The sequence below is a fragment of the Humulus lupulus genome, chromosome 5 (assembly GCF_963169125.1).
Source record: "Humulus lupulus chromosome 5, drHumLupu1.1, whole genome shotgun sequence".
NCBI lineage: Eukaryota > Viridiplantae > Streptophyta > Magnoliopsida > Rosales > Cannabaceae > Humulus > Humulus lupulus.
In genome coordinates this window covers 102503517-102520531 of record NC_084797.1, presented here as the reverse complement: position 1 = coordinate 102520531, position 17015 = coordinate 102503517, and the positions used below count along the sequence as shown (strand labels likewise).

Here is a 17015-nt window from a genome sequence, read left to right as displayed (position 1 = left end):
GGATTTTTCTGGGTTCAAGGGGTCGGGTCGCGGCATTGTTCTTGCTGAGTCGCAGCCCCTTAGAACATTTAGGGTGCTTGAGAGTGGAGGCGCGCTGCAGCGCCCTACAGGCAGGGCCGCGGCGCGTGTGGGCAAAATGAGGTTGGGCCTCTGGTTGAGCGTGGGGCTGCAACATGGGTTTATGGGGCCACGACGCTTAGTGTGCTTTTGGGCTTTAAAAAGGTTATAGGCTCAGGAATCCAAAAGCTAAGGCTCGGGATGGATTTTATCACCCAAATTTATAGAATTCAAGGTCTCGGAGACTAGAACTATGACCCAAAGTTATTTAATGGATTAGAACTTGATGGATGGATATTGTTAATGCGTTGTGACTAGGGTTTCAGTGAGGCTCGACTAGGAGACTGTGCTCGGGACATCGGTGCTTGGAAAGCTCGGGACACAGGTAAGAAAATTGTTGTACCCGTAGAGCAGGGCGAGGCCCTATAGTTTATGTTGCAAGGCACGACCCTATATGATTGTGTTGCAGGGTGTAGCCCCATTGATTGCGCTTATGCATGTTAATTATTTGTTTAAATTATGCTATGTGTGCATATATGTGAATGAACGGCAAGAGCCGAGAACGGCGAAGGCCAAGAACGGCAAAGGCTGAGAACGGCGAAGGCCAAGTACGGCAAGGGGCCGAGAGCAGCGTTTAGCACGCGGAGTGCGAGTTGCCAGGGCGAGATCCTAAAGGATACCTGGGATATCCTCACGGTGTGGACCGCGAACCAAGGGCCTGGGACAGCATGGTCGTACGTGTTTAGCCTGATGATGGCTTGATTATATGTTGAATGTTAAATATGCATATGTTGTCTGCTTGTGAGGGTTTTCTTACTAGGCTTCAACTCACGGGTGCTCTATGGTGCAGGTAAGGGCAAGGGGAAAGTTGACCAACCATGAGTACGGAGAGCATGAAGCGGCACGTACATGTTTGGCCTACCAGGCTGCCACGGCCAGGGGTATTTTGGGAGATGATTGTACTAAACCTAGATTTTGTCGTTTAGCCGACTTTGGTTATGCTTTTTAGTGGTAAATATTTCTAAACAGTATTTTTTTTTTGATCCCAAATGTTAAACACTTTATGATTTTCAATGAATGGAACTATTTTCAAAGTATATGACTCTGTTTATGGTTTAATTACACTTTTGTCTTAAAACCTTGATTAGCGAGTTAATTGCACGCTTTAAACTCACTTAGTAACAACTCTAAGGAAGTAGGGCGTCACACTACCGGCAATGCTCTAACCCATCTCCTATAAACTACCAGTTCCCTAGTTGGAAACAAATTCTTGAATCCCCTAGCATACAAATCACTAAGTCTACACAAACGATCTATCGTTCTAGCAAATACAAATGATGAGTAGCCCCTGAATCAATCGATGCAGTAAATGAAGAACCCGCACTAGAAATCTGACCTGTCACGGCCAAGGGACTAGCCTCAGTCTGGGTCAAGGTAAATACTCTGGCTGGAGTGAGGCAGTCGCTCTGCTTCGGTTCTTCTTTCCTGTCTTGTGGGCAGTCCTTCCTCAGATGAGTAATACTCCCACAAGTAAAGCAGGCTCTGATTCTGGACTCTCCCTGATGTAGTCGCCTGCACCGAGGACACACTAGGAAACTCCTCCAGTTGTCTCCCCCATCCTGACGGCCACTAAAATCACCTTGTGCTCTCCTACCTAAGCAAGAGGAACAAAAGAATCTTGGGCCTTTCTCTTCTGCTCACTGGGACCACTACCCTGGCTAGATCCAGTATAAGGAGGCACCGTCCTCCGAGCACCTAGCAGTGCCCTTTCTCCATATCTGATCCTTGGCCCCCTCTGCAGTAAGGGCCTTTTCCACTACCTATGCATAGGTGGTATTCCTCAGATCCAATGTTATCTTGACGTCACGAGCTATCATGACGTTCAATCCTCGCACAAACTGATCCCTCCGTGCCATATCAGTAAGCACCAAGTCCAGCACGAAGTTCGCCAACCAGTCAAACTTTAGTGCATATTCTGTAACCGTCAACCAGTTCTGAGTTAGGTTGACAAACTCGTCCACTTTTGCAGCTCGAACTGCAACACTGTAGTATATCTCATTGAGATGTCCCTAAATTCTTCCAAGGTCATAACTGCCACATCCCTCCTATGCGACACAACATCCCACCAGATGTCGGCGTCTTCTCTCAACATGTAGTTGGCGCAGGCCACTCTCTCATTCCTTTCCACCCTCATGAAATCCAGGATGGAAGAAATCATATTCATCCACTGCTCTGCCCGCAATGGGTCTGGGCCACCCTCAAAGGTGGGAGGATGCTACTTCCTGAATCTTTCATATAAGGGCTCCTAATTATTTTCCATCACAGGCTGGGCTGGCACAGGTTCCACAGCCGATGGAATTTGTAGCCCAATATCTCGAGGAGGGACCTATTGCCTCAACCCTCGGAGCTCATCTTCCGTTCGTTGAATTCTGGCTTCCATTTCGGCAAACAATTGTTGCCAATTATGTGGGGTAGGCGGAGGGTCCTGACTCTGGTTGTCATCCTCAGCCCTATTACCGTAGAGATTGATCGATCGCCGAGGCATAACTGCAATATGTCTGCAATCAATGAGGCCACACATCATGCATGATAACAACATCCAAAAATCCACCTCCCAGTCCCATCAATCCAATACAAACATTAATCAACACATCGCACATAACATATAACAGTCAAGGGGCCATGCCCTAGCATCATGCATATATAAACACATTCATCATGCTCTATCTATACATTCAGGAAAATAAGGAAACTTAAACAAGCAGTTAAGCATATAGTTCATTAAATACCAACCAACTCTGAGTCGAGCTTGTCACTGGCAGTGAGCGTACATGTTCGGTCGATCTCCAGGAATAATAAATCTTGGCATGCTCTGATACCATTTATAACGCCCCACGTCACTATGGTTGCTTCCTGGAATGATGACTGGCCCTGCAAACCAACATGAGTCTTTCCAGCGTGCTTTGCCCTCACTCGCACGCTTCTTGGGAAAACTTCCTAGGAGGTCACCCATCATGAGACTACTCCAGGTCAAGCACGCTTAACTTTGGAGTTCTCAAGTAATGGGCTACCGAAAAGAAAATGCATCTTGTTGGCATAGGTAGTACCCATCAATCCATTTAAGCCCTCTTCAACTGTGTAGTCCTATACCTACACATTCTTAGAATCATCACACTTGACCTTCCCCAGACAATGTGGGATTGCACAACTTTTACCCGGTCTTTCCCCTTGCAATCACGAGATTCTAGCTGTCACAGAATAACTATCAGGAAATTAACTAATAAAGGCTTCCGAACCCAGTCCTAGCCTCCGGGACCATGCATTCTACTAACTTAGTAGTAGAACCATTCCCGAGCCCTTAGATTTGGGTTCCCAACTACCAAAACCCATTTTTTCTCATTTCCCCAATTAGAGCCACGACGCCCCCCACTAAGGGTCGCGCCACAACAAGTTAGAGAGCCCCGAGCCCAAAACCACAGGGCACGCGCCGCAGCACAACCCGCCTGGCACTGTGGCGCCAAGGTGGTTCGAGGAACTTGCTTGTCCCTCTGAATTCATAAAGGTCGCAGCGCCCAAGAACAGAGTCGCGACGCGACATGAAGAACTCAGAAAACCAGCGATTTTCAGAATCGCCAATCCTCCAAAAACCATCCCAAAACATGTTTTTCACTTGTTTCGACCATAATAATGGTCCTAGCAGTTCAGAAATGAAATAAACAATTTTAAACTCAATCCAAATCCCTTCAAACTAAGAATTCAATATAAGTAAAAAAAAAAACTATAAAAACCAAAACTAAATTCAAATAGTTAAGTTACCTCAGATTGAGTTCAACCCCAGCTATGCTCCCTTAAGCTTATAAGCTTTCAATCCACCGAAATCTTGCCTCTAACCTCAAGGATCAAGTGTTTTTCCTAAGATATCTTCAATCACATAGAGAGAGAGAGTGAGAAACGAGAGAGAGAGAGAGAGAGAGAATGCCCTGCTTTGTTTTTGTGTTTGCTCTGTTTTTTTCCCTTAACCCCTGAGTTGATAAACTCAACTGAAAAACAGCCTAAGGGTACAAAAGACCAAAATGCCCCTAAGGCCAACTTCTCTCTCAAAGCCCACTAAAGGCTAAACCATCATTTTGCACTCCCGTCTCTCAATACATTCCCACAATATGGCGCATACTCTATTGAGTCTCAGTAATTCACCGAATTACCAAAATACCCCTTGGCTCACCCCGAACCGGGTATCAATTCCCCGTTGTGACTAAACCGCTATCTTGCTCGAAAGGACTGACTCTTGCTTAATATTTCAAATATATCGACATAATAATGTGGTCTCGATCACATAATATCATATAATTACAATTAGACCCTCAACGGGTCAAAAATACAAATATGCCCCTTAAACAAAAGCGGGTCTGTTTCACACATTTAATACACCTAAATATGCATAATCAACTATATAATAATATAACTCATGCAATTCACGTAATCACATCAATATCCAATTAATTCACATAATATTCCAATATTACCCTCCTGGGCCCCTAATCAAGGCACTAAGCCCTATTAGGAATTTTGGGACGTTACACATTACAACTAACATCTTTATCTATTTCAAATTTTTGTAATTTCTCTTCAAAAGTTATCAAAGTTGAAGGAAAAAATAGATTTTGATAATATCATCATCATCTCTTTTTTATTATTCTTAATTGGTAGAAGTGTAGATTGTAATTTAATAAAATAATGTTTGAGTGTAAAAGGATGACAGTTGTACCTATATCCAATATTCACCATTTTTAATCATGACACTCCATCATCTTCTTTTTCTACATCTTTAATCATTTCTTTCTTGCACTTTATCCTATACCCAATACTCATACTTTATCCTATACCCAATACTCATTTTAGTTCTTCTTCTTCTTCTTCTTCCGAAGATCAATATATTTTTTTTATCTCATACTCTTCATGATGGTCACTACTTAATAGTTTCTTTTCTTGAACATTACCTTATACCCAATACTCATTTTAGTTGATGTTCATCCTTTCCATTTTCTATCTTCTTCTTCTTTCTTTTTCCAGAGATCAATATGTGTATTTTTTTTATCTCATACTCTTCGAAATGCTTTTGGCTCAATGAAGCTCTTGTTCTCCTTCTCCATTTGCAAATGAAGATATGGTTGTCGTTTTGTTAGTTTTAAGTTTATGTTGTATTTTTCGTCGGTTGTTTTAATGTTGCATGTTGTTATCTAGATTATTTTTGTGTCGTTTACTATTTTTTTAATGTTTCTCTTACTTATTTTTTTATTTCAACATATCATTGTCGTTTTGATATTATAAAGGTATAATTCTTTTCTTATTTTTAGATTTTTTGTTGTTGTTGTCAGATCCAGATCGCCAGCAGCTATGCTGTTTTGATGTTGCTGCTTTCTCATATCGAGATCGGGTTGTAGTTGTGATTTTTTTTCATATCTAAATCTGTTGTCGTTGTGGTGTTGTTTTTCAGATCTAGATCGTCTGTAGTTAGGGTGTTGTTACATATCGAAATGCTTTGTACTTTTGTTGTTGTTTCAGGTCAAGTTTTACTGTTGTTTGAAATTGAAATCGTCGTGGGTCACCTGAGAGATATCAGGTCTGTGGTTTTGCTGTTGTTTGAGGTTGAGTTTGGATGTTGTTTTAGGCCAAAATTAACGTAGGTGCTGCGTGAGAGAGGATGAGTTGCAGTCTGAGAGAGAGAGAAATAGCAAATAGTATTTTTGTAATTTTGAAGTTTTGTTGTGTAAAAATGTAAAAAAAAAAAAATAGTGCTAAATTAAAAATTATATTTTTTCATTATTTTTTGGTTATTTTAGAAAATATCCCCAATAACAAACCAGTCTTTCAAAATTTCTATCTTGCAAGTTTGTGAGTGAGGGATCAATTTGATATGCGTCTATGACGAAGGATCAGATATGGAGCTCACTAGAAAGAAAATGCTTGTACTTACTCCAACGAAGAAACACCATTGCCTCAATCCTCCAAATCCACGCTTTCATGCTCCGAAACGCGCTCGAAACCAACGTCAATCTCCTTACCAAGTTCATTACCGCCTCCACTTCTCCTTCTCTTGCGGACCCTCAAAGTTCACTCGTCCTGCTCTACCACGCTCGCCTAATGTTTGATAAAAGGCCACAGAGAGACGATATATTTCTTTGTAACTGCATGATCGAAGCCCACACCAATTTGCGGCAGTTGGCTGAATCTTTTTCTCTTTATGGAGATCTTAGGAGGAACGCCGGGTTTGTTCCTAATGGTTATACGTTTGTGATATTAGTGAAGTCTTGTGCTCTGAATTTGACCATTTGGGAAGGGCAAGAGATACATAGTCTTGTTGCAAAAACAGGGTTCTGCTCAAATATGTATGTGCTAACGGCGTTGGTTGATATGTATGCAAAGTTCGGGAATATGCGCTATGCCAGAATGTTGTTTGATGGAATGAATGAAAGAAACCAAGTGTCATGGACAGCTCTTATTTGTGGATATGCGAGGTTAGGAGACATGATTAACGCAAGAGAGCTCTTCAATCAGATGCCTGAGAAAGACCCAGCTACTTATAATGTGATGATTGATGGTTATGCCAAATTAGGGGAGGTAGGGTCTGCTCGAAATTTGTTTAACGAGATGACAGATAGGAATGTGGTGTCTTGGACGAGTATGATCTATGGCTATTGCCGTGGTGGTTATCTACAGTCTGCTAGATCTTTATTTGATGCCATGCAGGAGAAGAACCTTATTTCATGGAATACAATGATTAGCGGATATTGTCAAAACAGGCAACCCCATGAAGCCTTGAAGTTATTCCATGAAATGCAGATGACCACATCGTTGGAACCAGATAATGTAACTATTGTTAGCATTCTTCCTGCTATTGCGGACTTAGGTGCCCTGGATTTAGGTGGTTGGATTCATCAGTTTGTTAGAAGTAAAAGGCTTGATAAGTTGACGAAAATCAGCACTGCACTCATAGATATGTATGCAAAATGTGGCGAAATATCAAGAGCTAAAATGGTTTTTCATGCGATGCCTGAAAAGGAAACTGCTTCTTGGAATGCTTTGATAAATGGATTTGCAGTCAATGGCCGTGGTGAGGAAGCATTGGAGTTATTTTTGGAGATGCAACATAAGAAACTTAAGCCAAATGACATAACTTTGCTTGGTGTTTTATCTGCTTGTAACCACAGTGGTCTAGTAGAGGAAGGGAAAAAATGGTTTAAAGCAATGGAAGGATTCGAGCTTGTCCCGCGGATTGAACACTATGGTTGCATGATCGATCTCTTGGGAAAGGCTGGATGCTTGGAGGAAGCAGAGAAATTGATTGGGAGAATGCCACATGAAGCTAATGGGATAATCTTGAGCTCTTTTCTTTCTGCATGTGGGTACTTCAATGATGTCTCAAGGGCTAAGAAAGCTTTGAAAAATGCAGTAAAACTGGAGCCGGGGAATGATGGGAACTATGTAACAGTGAGAAATTTGTATGCTAGTGAGAGGAGGTGGGGAGATGCAGATGAAATTGAAAGGTTGATGGCAGAGAATGGAGCAAACAAGGAGGTTGGTCTTAGTGTCATTGAGGTTGATGGTACAATCCAAGAGTTTGTGTCTGGAAACAGGTTGCAACCGCAATGGGACTGTTTACATTTAACTTTGGGGCAGTTAAGGAGGCACATGACTTGTTAACTTAAAATAAGAAGAAGACAGGTACGGTGGTTTGGAAAATGATAATGCCAAATCAATTACTAACCAAAGATTCTTCTCAATACCAAGGCTAATGCTTTGTGTTGATTACCCTTTTTGGTACTATCTCATGGGCATTCTTGCACACAGTGATTTGGGAAAATGCTTATTCAGCAAGTCATTTATGTGCTGTTGTTTTCAGTAATGGTCCAAGGAATGCTGAATCTATTCTGAAAATCCAAATTGGACTCCAATTAGGTTTTCATAAATGGGAGAGATTTCACTAAAAGATTTCACCAATGGACATAGTAAATAAAACGAAGTAGAGTTCCCTTCACAGAAATCAGCTCTGACCAAAACGGAATACTCGTGGTTACCAACTTCTTGAAAGTTGACATTGAGATGCTGGTTTGTCCGAAAAGAAAAGTGTAAGGGAGAAACAAAAGCATGCCAAGACGTTGAGGACAATGGAAGATATAATACGAAGATGAGCAGCCAATTGCCAACCCATGGCATATGATATGCTCCCACTATAGGCTCCTATTCAAGTTTGAGGTCGGTTTCAAGCCAAGAATCAGATTTCATGGATAGATGCCCAAAAAATCGATGGATACCTTGCTTAAGCTGATCAAACATTACTGCTTTATATAGCTATAGATTAATGTACCGCCACATATTTCCAGCTTTCGGCAAAAATGGGATTGGTTATGAGTTTCATGGGAGGAGGTTGGTTCTTTTCTTTTCTCCATTCCATTAATTTGTTTATATAATCCCGCTTTATAGGAATCTGCAGTATTATGCTTCATAGCCTTTTTTTTCGCTGAACCTCCTAAATGGTCAGTATAGTTGCTATTACGGAAGCCAGTATTGTTGCTGCTCGTTTTGTAAAAGTATATGTTTATTTTCGTTGTTTCCTTGCAATGTTTCTTTTATATGGCTTCGAAAACATGATATGAAACTAATAACATTCTTGGAGTTGTTAATTTACATGACAGGGTCGATGTACTCGCAAATGTTGGATTACATATCAGGAAGAGTGTACGACGAGTTTGTAGCCAAAAACATCAGAACCCGTGACGATTTTCAAGTCGCCATTCTCGACATCTTCAAGTAAGGGTTTCAGAGCACATTAAATTACCCTTCCCCCCCCCCCAAAAAAAAACCACTAAAATTTCATTTCTCTTACCCTCTTAAACAATTTTATCCAGCACTCTGAACACTGGATTGCCTGGTAAACACTACGACGTGCCACCACGCGATAAAGTAGAGGTCATAATTAATTATTGTCACCCAGCGCAACTTGATCTTGAACTGCATATCTTCCTCTCTTTTTTTTTTGTCTAATTTTTTAAAATACAAAGATTATTTATTTTCTATTTGACAATAATCAGGACTTTTACAATGATTGGAAAAAAGCTAATAGCAAAGATAAACAGACACGTTTCGTGAATTTTATGAAGGAGCATGTGAAACCGAACAAGATCGATCGTGCAACAATGATCACAGGAATAGTAACACCTCCGATAGCCATGGCGGCCAAAAGAAGTGGAGAGAATGTGCCGCAGCTTAAGATGATAAAAGCCGTGCCAGACGCCTTATTTGTGCCCTTCACAACAGTAGTGGCTCTCTTCTCCGTCAAGATCACCAGAAGGTTTATCACATAGAAACCATCTTAATTATGATCTTTATAAATGTGCGTTTAAATTCATTGTCAGTGTAAAGTATTCGTATTGTTGATTAAGACATGATTTGGCGTTGTAAAAACAAAAATGCAATACTTATTTTATGTTTATTTATTATAATACAGAAACTGAAAAGTTGGATGAATTCAGAAATAAGATATGTAAGTATATTTTTAGTTAATAACGCAGACAGAAAACCTTAATTACATTATTATGGTAGAGAGTAACACGATTTACAGTAGAGGGGAAATAGCATATACAATATAACATTTTTAGAGACCCATATTTAACTCAGATAAAACTTTCCAAACCAAAACGAGCACTTTTACGAAGCTAACCTTAGGACCAGCTTCATCTTCTCGAACCAGCCTTAGCCTTTCGCTTCCCACGGTATCTTTTCTTCCCATTAGATTTCACATTCCGAACACCCGCTTTTAAGAGTAAGTCAGCTTCTGAAACCTGAAGGGTAGGAATTGTTTTCTGCTCTCCTATTGATCCCTCAGGCTTCTCTGCCAGCTGATCTCTAAGCTTCTTAAAATCATGTAACTCTTCCTTGGCTTGCTCATTATCTATCAGCACTTCATCCTCAGTCTGTATGCATAAATGGTTGATAAGTGAAAAATAAAATTTATTTTGTAAATTATATCATGACTTAATAGGAAATAGTTAATTGTTTGAAATAAATTATTTCAAAGAATAAAGTAAATGAGAACAGCTTCTAGAGTAACCTACACTGCCATATAAGCCGCCAATTTGAAAGTGATTTGTGCTTTCAGTCATTTCAGAATGAGGTGTCCCCTCCCCATGACTTGAAACTGCACTCTCAAGCATAAGTAGATCTCCCATATTTCGCTCAGAGGTATGTAGAGATCCCAATCGTAATCCATTTCCATTTTCAGGAGGAACAGCATTTTGAGCTGAGCTAACCAGGCGATTACAAGGTGCAACTATGTTCAACTTGTTTATATAAGAAATCTTTTCCGAGTTTTCAGAAACCATCTTCTTCACTCTGGGAATCAATTTTTGGACTCGTAAATGTAGCTTTTCAATATCCAAAAGAATAGCCTCATGGAGATCATCGCCATCTTGAAACTCAAAAGATGAGGTTGTCCCAAACTCATCATTGTGATAACTAGCCTTACCTATATAAGGTCAATAAATATACTGTATTTTAATAATTATAATAAATAAAAAATCTTCACATGTAACAACATAGGGTTAACTATTAAATGAAGATCTGTACTTGCTTTCCTGATATCATTTTCATCAATTAATAATAATGACCTAAGAATTGGATCTCAAATTGAGATGAATGGGCCAAAATACTATAATCTTCTTTCATAAAATAAAGTTCAGCGCACTTAGCGTAACCCAGGAAACAATGTAACATAAAGTACAAAACTGATCAAATTATAAACTTTGCCCTTGCTTTCACCTATTTATAAAATGGAAAGAAGGTAAAACATGAAAATAATTTAAGTCTCCATTTTAAATAATCTATACGGGTGAGAGTCAGATTGCATATATGTAATAGATGTGCACATATTTTTTGCAATTTTAAACAAAGATGATTAATCTATCATATCTAAAGACAGGAAATATAAAATACCAAGTTCAACAAATTCCTACATTTCTCACACAATAAGATATGAAACTTAAAAAGAACAAAAATAAATTATTCATACCTACGGCACCAGAGATATCTTCCATGGGAGCACTGACAGGAACAGACATCTTACTTTCTGGAAAGAAAAGGAATAAAGCACAAATAGTCAAATTGAAGTTCAACCAGCAAATAAACACAGCATTTGACGTAATAGCAAACCACGTACCGTAATAAGAAAACAAGTTATGCTGCGACATGTACGGCACTAAATCAATAGTCTGCTCAACTCTCTTTCTTTTCTTCCTCTTCATAACTTTGTTTCTTTGGATTTGACTTGGAAATGGAAGTGACTTTGAACCAAAACCTTCTGAAGTGAAAGTTTCAAATTCACGCTGCTTTCTGTCATCATATTTTGCAAGTTCTCTATCATATTTCATAGCTTGCGATTGAAGTTCTTTAATTTTCAATTCCATCCATTTACAACGCCACATTATAGGGCGTATATACATTCTCCAATGAGGCGTCATCTTCTTCTTCCTACATATTTTAAGATGCAGCCAAAGCAAAGAAATTATTCGATTAAGCAAAGGAAATAAATCTAAACATTATGGGTAGTTATGAAAACAGAGAAATGGTAATGGGAATAGGAATAGGAATAGAATAAAATTTAATGGGAAACAAAATATTAATAATTTTTTTTTTTGCATTGGAATGGCCTTTCCTCCCACTTTTGGATGAAATAGCCATTCCACCAAAACAGTGGAAAAGCCATTCCAATCCAATGCTTTATAATGAAACCAAACAACATAATGGAATCATTCCATTCCATTCCATTACCCCTAACCAAACATACCCTGTAATCTATGTTGAATACTAAATAATTAATTAAAAATGCAAGTAAACATGCTCTGAGGTTAAGAATAATTTCCAACTAATGCAATTCTGATATGCAGTAGCATCAACTAAAACGATGTGACTTTAGTAACAACACATTTTGTTTGGTAAATCAGTGACTAAAGGCAAGGATTTTGTGAAAAGAAACATAACATCAAACTGAAACAACTGGCCTATCTGCTGAAAACAAGAAATTCTATCTGGTACGTTGCAGATGAACAAACAAACTCTAATGACAGCTTTTGTATTGACAAATTACCTAAATTGAAATGCATCATAATATTCATCGTATACCGATATCGAAGCAGGGTCACCACACAACCTTGATTGAACTTCATCACCATCTAGCTTGGGACAATTCTCTTTCTCGGACACTGAATCACCAAATGAACTTGAACTTTCAATTACATCAGCACAATCGGATTCAACCAGCCCATTATCACAAGAACATGTATCACCAATAATGTCCAGCTCCTCATTATCACTTCCATTTAGTACTGTGGTTTGTTGAGCTGGTGATTCTTCCATGTCAAATATGTCGTCCTTATAATTACTCAAACAAGGCAAGAAACTATCATCAGGGTCTTGCTGGATGGTTGTAATGTTGTCCTTGTGAAACGAAACTTTCATTGAAGCTTCTAACTTTGGTTTAAGGTCCAATTCAGGGACCATCCTGCAAATTTCCCAAGTTTAGTCAGTCCTCTCGGCAATCAGGCGCGGACTAATGAAACGGGGATTTTGTCTAATTTATTTTAATCTGTTGGTATGGGTTTTTACACTACTATACATGAACTTTATCTTCCAAACAACGAAGCACAATAATTGATAATCTTGGAAGCAAACATATAATTTTCTAAGATCAGAAAACAGAAAAAGCCAAGGAATTGTCATTTCATAAAAAAATGAGAACAAATAAATAAGCTTATTATTCATCACGAAAGGAATTTTCGGGAAACCAACTCTACCCAGACGGACTTTAAAGAATCTATGCTCGGTAAATTCCATAAATTTCTTCGGAAACTTGTACATACACAACTTTATAATAAAAATATATAAATATTAATCAAAACATATATAGAAACGAGCAATAAAGCACATAAGATACCTGACTGAGATGAAGGGCAGAGAACCGGCGAAGTGGGTTGACCGGAGGACCCAACTGGAGCGGCCGCAATAGAGAGAGTATAGGGGTTAAGGATTTTTCTGTGAAAGAACTGTCTTCAGCTTTGCTAGAGAAAAACCCAGAGATTCTTTAAGAAATTATTAGAAAAAGAGGTAGAGCCGACCGGGGATTTCGCCAAATCATAGAAAAAAAAAAAGGAGATAGAGACGAACAAACTGAGATGAATACTTGAACCCAGAAAATTGAGACGTAAACCCTAGAATCAGAATAGAGAGACCTGGGTTTGGGGCGAATCTTCTATTGAGGGCAAGGTCCAGATATTGAAGTTAGCTCATGGCAGAGCATCGACGGTGATAGTAAGGCGAAGCGTGTCGAATTCAGTTGGAAGAGAAAAAACTTGTTCAGATGATTCAGTCTCAGTGAATTTCTACTTTCTACCGTATGTTAGACGAACCGGGAGGACATGATACAACTCACCACGAAGACATGTCGGACCGGAATGAACCGGATCAAATGAAGGGCTACTTAGTGGGTCCATTGGATTCACTTTTTGTTTGGAAATTCCTAAAAGTAACTTTATTTATAAAAATCAATTGATTAAAAATAACAACATTTATTTTATATGGGACTTTTTAATAGAGTGAGTAAAAATATGACTTTTTTTCCTAGAAAAGTTAATTTATGGTTATTTTTTTTTAAGAATTTTTATTTTTGTGGATTTAGTTTCTTATATTTTTGTATAAAAGTTTATTTATGCCATAGATTTATTCTTAATCAAGTTTTAGTAATTTGAAATAGTATATTTGTAATTTGTTTATTTTTTTAGCATTTTTTATTTTTTTATATTAAATTTTTTTGGTTATTTTGCAAAATTTTTATTATTTTTTTTAATATAAATTGTGTTTATTATTTTTTATTTATTATAAGCATTTTTTTGTGCACCACCACCAGAACACCCCATCGCGCAAGAACCCTACCGCAACCCCAATCATCCCCGTCATTTTGTGCAGCTCTGAGCACCATGGATCGTACTCATCCCAGGCACCACCCTTCTCCATCGCCTCCAACCACCACCATCACATCCCTTGCCTCAGCCTAGCTCTGTCATTTTAGATTTGGGGGCTCGCAAATGGAATCGCGTAAAGATGCGCAGATTGTGGTTGGGTTCGTCGATGACGCACCTGGGTGTTTTGGGTTGAGTTTCACAGAGGTGTGCGCCTAAGGTGAATCGCAGGTGTAACACCCTACTTCCTTAGAGCCGTTACTAAGTGATTTATAAATGTGATATTAGCTCGCTAATCGAGATTTAAGATTAGAAAGTGTGTTCGGATAAAAATAAAGACTCATTTAATAAACGTTAAGTTCATGGGTTGGTCTTTTATTAACATAAAGATATTACATTGGGATCCCAAAACAATGTTTTGAAAAACAGTCACAACCCAAAATACAGTACAGTCGACCTAGGCGACAAAATCGAACATTTACCACGTGTTCCTTAAAATACCCCAGCCGTGGTGGCCAGGCAGGCCAAACATGTACACACCGCTCCATGCCCTCCAACTCATGGTTGTAAGATCCAGCTTCTTTGTTCTTACCTGCACCCGTGAGCTAAGGCCCAGTAAGAGAACTTCAAACATATCATGCAATAAAAGTATATCTCAGCGAACCATACTCAATCAGAGCAATAAACAAATACCAGACCCTACTAGCATGCTCAAAGACACAGCATCTAGACCAGTTCAAAAGCACAATAGCATAACCGCCTATTAATACAGCAGTGCATTATAACATTAGCACAATAACCAGACAATGTAGTAATACAACAATATGTTCACGTAGTAGCTCAATACAAACATAGCATATACTAGAGCAGCCAACAGGCTAAACTCATAGCGGTCATGTCGTCCCAAGCGCTTTACCAAGCCCTGGGTTCACGATCCACACCGTAAGGATATCCCAGGTATCCTTTAGGGTCTCGCCCTGGCAACTCGCACTCCACGTGCTAACGCTGCTCTCGGCCCCTTGCCGTACTCAGCTCTTGCCTCTCCCAGATTCTGCCGCTCCCGGCTCTTGCCGCTTCCGACTCTTGCCTCTCCCGACTTCTACCGCTTTCGGCTCTTGCCGATCCCAGCTTCTGCCGCTCCTGGCTCTTGCCACTTTCGGCTCTTGCCGAACAGTCATATTCACATATATGACACAACAGATACAAACAATACATACAGTACAATACACCACATAGCTCTACAGGTACAAACAGTTCTCTTACCTGGTGTCCCGAGCTGACAATCCAAAGTGATCCCGAGCACGATCCTAATCCTGAGCCTGAGCAGTAAGACCTAGCCACAACGCATCAACAATAGCCATCCATCAAGTTCTATTCTAGTAAATAACTTCGAGTTACCATTCTAATCCCCGGAACCTTGAATTCTATCAATCCGGGTGAGAAAATCCATCTTGAGCCTTAACAATTAGGTTCCCCAAGCCAAAAACCCACAAAACACCCAACATTTGAATTAGGGTCGCGGCCCAACCCCTTAAGGGCCTCGGCTTGCCTCAAAACAGAGGCAAAACACCTCCCTGCAAAGAGACATGGGTCGTGACATGCTTAGCCAAGCGCCACGGCACGCCCCAAAATCAGAGGCTTCCCCAGGCCTCGCGTGCACACGGGCCGCGGCACGCCCCTCCTAGGGTCGCGGCTCGACCTGCAACCCAGAAAAACCAGCCTTTCCTTCAAGTTTTGCCCGAGCTTAACCCCATATCTCACACCCCAAACTTCACCCAGAATTCATACCCAAACAGCCTAAACATTCTAATAAACTCATGAACCAATTCTTACACCCATCAAACATTCAAAACCAATCCATGCATGCCTAAGTTCTAACAACCAAAACCAGCAAAATTTCAGCTTGTTTATCAAGTTTAAAACTTACCTTTGAGCTTGATAAAATCCCTGAATTAGTCCTCTAAGTTCCAGCTTCTAGCCCCCAAAGTCCAACTTTGAATTCTTCCTTTGCTTCCAAGAAAATCAGCTTTCTTCCTCCTCTTCTTCTCTTAGCTTTTCCTTTCCTCTAGAGCTTCCAAAGAAGATTCCAGCATATGTCTAAGTGAGGAAAACGTGGATGACTTCTCCTGAGCCAAGTTTATCCATTCCTAAAGCCAATTTACCATTTTGCCCCTTAAGCCTATCCTTAACCCCTAAGTAACCCCAAGGGCAATTGGTCATTTACCAAATCCCGTTAAGTCCCCGAGGGAAAAATGATAAATTTCCACGATATTCCTTCCTAAACATTCTATCTTCAAATATATCTCCAAATATTTATTTCCATAACCCAATAACCCCATAAAACGTCTAATGTCCGAAATACCCCTCGACTCGCCCCGAGTCGGGTATTCAACCCCGTTGTGACTTTCTAGCCAAACAACTCCCTGGGTTCGTCTCGGATCACACATCTCAAATATATCCCCATAACACTAGGGTCTCACTCACAACACATGCATATTTACATTTATGCCCCCCAACGGGCCAAAATTACAAACACGCCACTATTCACGAAAATGGGCCCACATGCATATTAATACACACAATCATGCATGTCCAATCACATAATTACCAAATCCACATAATATCATAATTAAATCAATTATTGCCCTCCCGGCACACTAATCAAGGTCTTAAACCTTATTAGCGAATTTGGGATGCTACAACAAGTGGTGAGGGTGGGTGGCCGAAGATAATGGTGGAGATGGTGAGGCAAGCGAGTGAAAGACAATGGAGGTGGTGGCTAGGGAAAAAGGAAAGAGAAGAGAGATGGGAGAGAGAGAACAATTCGGCTAGATTTGGAGAGAGAAATTATTTGTGTGGTTGGGGTTTGAGAGAGAAGATTGGAATGCTAATTTACAATTGTACCCCTGTTTGGCTGAGGTCCTTTGGTTTTAAATTTAGCTTCCATATTTT

At 39.8% G+C, this 17015-nt stretch overlaps 3 protein-coding genes across 5 annotated transcripts; 2 read left to right on the top strand and 1 right to left on the bottom strand.

Moving 5' to 3' along the window:
* Nucleotides 1-4832: 4832 nt before the first annotated feature.
* LOC133777559 (pentatricopeptide repeat-containing protein At2g44880) lies at nt 4833-8047 on the top strand. Its single transcript, XM_062217232.1, has one exon. The coding sequence runs from the start codon at nt 5980-5982 to the stop codon at nt 7756-7758; it is 1779 nt and encodes a 592-aa protein (XP_062073216.1). The 5' UTR covers nt 4833-5979; the 3' UTR covers nt 7759-8047.
* Nucleotides 8048-8244: 197 nt separating this feature from the next.
* Nucleotides 8245-9627, top strand: LOC133777561 (uncharacterized). Of its 3 annotated transcripts, XM_062217235.1 has the most exons (5): nt 8245-8481; nt 8751-8865; nt 8964-9024; nt 9147-9406; nt 9563-9627. In XM_062217235.1, the coding sequence occupies exons 1-5, from the start codon at nt 8451-8453 to the stop codon at nt 9567-9569; spliced, it is 474 nt and encodes a 157-aa protein (XP_062073219.1). In that variant the 5' UTR covers nt 8245-8450; the 3' UTR covers nt 9570-9627. The 3 variants fall into 3 exon arrangements, with proteins under 3 accessions (XP_062073219.1, XP_062073218.1, XP_062073220.1); XM_062217234.1 differs by having other exon boundaries at nt 9147-9582; XM_062217236.1 differs by lacking the exon at nt 8245-8481 and adding an exon at nt 8499-8645 and having other exon boundaries at nt 9147-9582.
* LOC133777560 (uncharacterized) lies at nt 9581-13590 on the bottom strand. The gene is made up of 6 exons (XM_062217233.1): nt 13043-13590; nt 12197-12610; nt 11270-11580; nt 11123-11179; nt 10170-10579; nt 9581-10028 (listed from the first exon to the last, which is right to left on the bottom strand). Exons 2-6 carry the CDS (start codon nt 12607-12609, stop codon nt 9789-9791), a joined length of 1431 nt encoding a protein of 476 aa, XP_062073217.1. The 5' UTR covers nt 12610; nt 13043-13590; the 3' UTR covers nt 9581-9788.
* Between the last annotated feature and the right edge of the window lie 3425 nt (nt 13591-17015).